The following is a 2,531-nucleotide window of genomic DNA, read 5'->3' as shown; positions in this document are numbered from 1 at the left end:
CATTGTCTGCGGCATTTTTGTTGTAATATATTTTTGTCCAGCACTTTGTGTTGCATTTTCTTTTGTAGAAAAGTGCTTTATAAATAAAGTTTGATTTGACTTGATTTCATTATTTAAGATGTGATTATTGTTATACTATTGTCAATCTTACCATACAAGAGTTTTCGTTGAGAATGAAAAGACAAAATTCTTTCAGAGTATTTACTTCCATTAACGTGATTATTTGTGAAAGGATCAACAGTCAGGAGGTTCATAAGATGGATAAGTTCCTCTACAAACAGTGACACCTTGTGGTAGGAAAAATCAAGAGGGAAAACAGACCTCTGCTGTGTTTCCACAATAAAATTGTAATCTGGACTAATCACAGATTATTAAACTGTCGGCTGCTGTGGAACAGAAACAACGTCGCACACACATCCAGTAACCATGGAGAAAAGCATCAGTTTGACAACAATCATCAGGAGCACAAACAGGAAGTAGCATCCAGGCCCTGCCCACCATGTTTGACTGACAGCCAGAGACACTCAGCAACAACAAGAAGACAGAAGAAGAATCAAAGATGAGGATTCAGCTCAGAGTCTCTCAGACAACTTCAGTCACAGTTTCATCAACTCGGCTGAAGAACCTGGACCAACCCAAAGTCCAGCATGTAGCGGCTGAGTGAAGGTGGTCTGGACTCTGTGGAGAAGTTCCATGGGGCCAGGGATGCCGTAAAAGCACAAAAGACCTGCTTTGTGGTCCAGGTACACTCCCACTCTGGAGGGTTCAGGACCTGAGATATTAGTGCTGATGGCATTGTGATTAAATAGATATTCACCAGAGGAACAATATAAACGGCAGGATCTTTTATTGAATCCAAATCGACTTTCCTCGAACCATCCTGATCTGCTGATGTTCCTGTAGGTCACTGCTATGCCAGCCCACCTCCCTCTCCATTTCACCTCCCAGTAACATCGTCCAGTCAGACTCTCAATACTCAGGACCTGCTGAGCGGCAGTAAATCTGTCTGAATGATAACAATAAGACTGAACTTCTTCCATGCATGTCGCTTTTCTGTTCGCCTCAGACAATAACAGATTGTTATTTGCTGTGTTTGGATCCAGAGTGATTTGACGTGAATATCTGAGGAAGTCCTCTCTGCTGCTGGGTTCTGGTTCATCAAGTGAAACATCAACGTTTCTCACAGTCCATGTGATGTGTGTTGGTGTCTCCATCAAAACTTCCTGCATTTTATCTCTGAGCTTGGACACAGCTGCTGTCACGTCCTCAAAGTATGTCAGAGGAGGGACCTCCAGGCTGGAGGAGTCTGGAGACTGACTGAGTGCTGGCAGTGAGGAGAAGTTGTGGAGAAACTGACTGTGATCCAGTGTGTGTGAGATCTTGTCCAACTCAGCGTCTCTCCTCTTCAGCTCAGTGATCTCCTGCTCCAGCTTCTTCTGAAGATCTTTGACTCGACTCACTTCTGCTGCCTGTGTGGATCTGACCTGGTGCTGAACCTCACAGCGTCTTTTCTCCAGCACATGGATCATCTGGGTGAAGATGTCCTCGCTGTCCTTCACTGCTTTATCAGCAGAGCCACTGATGGACTTCACCTCTTTCTGAAGCACCTTCAGGTCTTCCTCTTTGTGCTGGGTCCTCTGCTGGATCTCCTGCCTGGTCATCTCCAGCTCTCTCTGCCTCTCAGTCCTCTCTGCTGCTGCTGACACTGTGTCATGACCTTTATGTTCATCCACAGAGCAGAGATAACAGATCATCTGCTGATCAGTGCGACAAAATATCTTCATCACTTCATCATGACGAGGGCAGATGTTCTCCTGGAGTAACTGAGTGGGTTCCACCAACATGTGTTTCTGTAGGGGAGCAACATCATGATGAGGCTGGAGGTGAGAGTCACAGTAGGAGGCCTGACAGACCAGACAGGACTTGAAGGCCTTCAGTTTCCTCCCAGTGCAGAAATCACAGGCCACATCTTCAGCTCCAGCATAGCAGTGATCAGCAGGAGCAGCTTGGAGTCCAGTCTTCTTCAGGTTCTCCACTAAAGCTGCTAACATGGTGTTCTTCTCCAGGACAGGCCTCGTTGTGAAGGTCCTGCTACACTGAGGGCAGCTGTAGACTCTCCTCACCTCCTCTACATCCCAGTGATGTTGGAGACACTTTCTGCAGTAGCTGTGACCACAGGAAGCAGTCACTGGATCCTTCAGAAGATCCAGACACAGTGAACATAATAAGAGTTCTTCGTTCAGCTGAGCTCCTGACTGAGCCATTTCACCTCAGAGAGCATCTGACTGAGTTCTGTCTCCTCAGCAATGAAACCAGGTTGAGTTGAAGGTGAAGGGAGGAGGAAACATGCAGGGCTGTGATTGGCTGCAGGGACCATGATGGGGCTTATGTTACTGGGCGTCTTTCCAGAAAGAGGAGTGTCAGGTTTTCTCTTATGATCCCACGTGCGCACGCACGTGCGCACACACACACACACACACGCACACGCGCGCGCACACACACGTGCGCGCACACACACGCACACACACACA

At 47.2% G+C, this 2,531-nt stretch overlaps 1 protein-coding gene across 1 annotated transcript; it reads right to left on the bottom strand.

Annotated features, from left to right (window-relative positions):
• Positions 1 to 462: 462 nt before the first annotated feature.
• LOC142879866 (tripartite motif-containing protein 16-like) lies at positions 463 to 2,264 on the bottom strand. Its single transcript, XM_076013393.1, has one exon. It carries the CDS (start codon positions 2,262 to 2,264, stop codon positions 597 to 599), a length of 1,668 nt encoding a protein of 555 aa, XP_075869508.1. The 3' UTR covers positions 463 to 596.
• Between the last annotated feature and the right edge of the window lie 267 nt (positions 2,265 to 2,531).

Source organism: Nelusetta ayraudi, unplaced genomic scaffold, assembly GCF_046127955.1.
Source record: "Nelusetta ayraudi isolate G7.1 ecotype Tasmania unplaced genomic scaffold, CSIRO-AGI_Nayr_v1 ptg000146l, whole genome shotgun sequence".
Lineage (NCBI taxonomy): Eukaryota > Metazoa > Chordata > Actinopteri > Tetraodontiformes > Monacanthidae > Nelusetta > Nelusetta ayraudi.
This window is presented reverse-complemented; position numbering and strand designations above follow the sequence as displayed.

Coding starts and splice junctions, on each gene's coding strand:
- LOC142879866 (XM_076013393.1), bottom strand. CDS start 2,264: ATGGCTCAGTCAGGAGCTCAGCTGAACGAAGAACTCTTATTATGTTCA.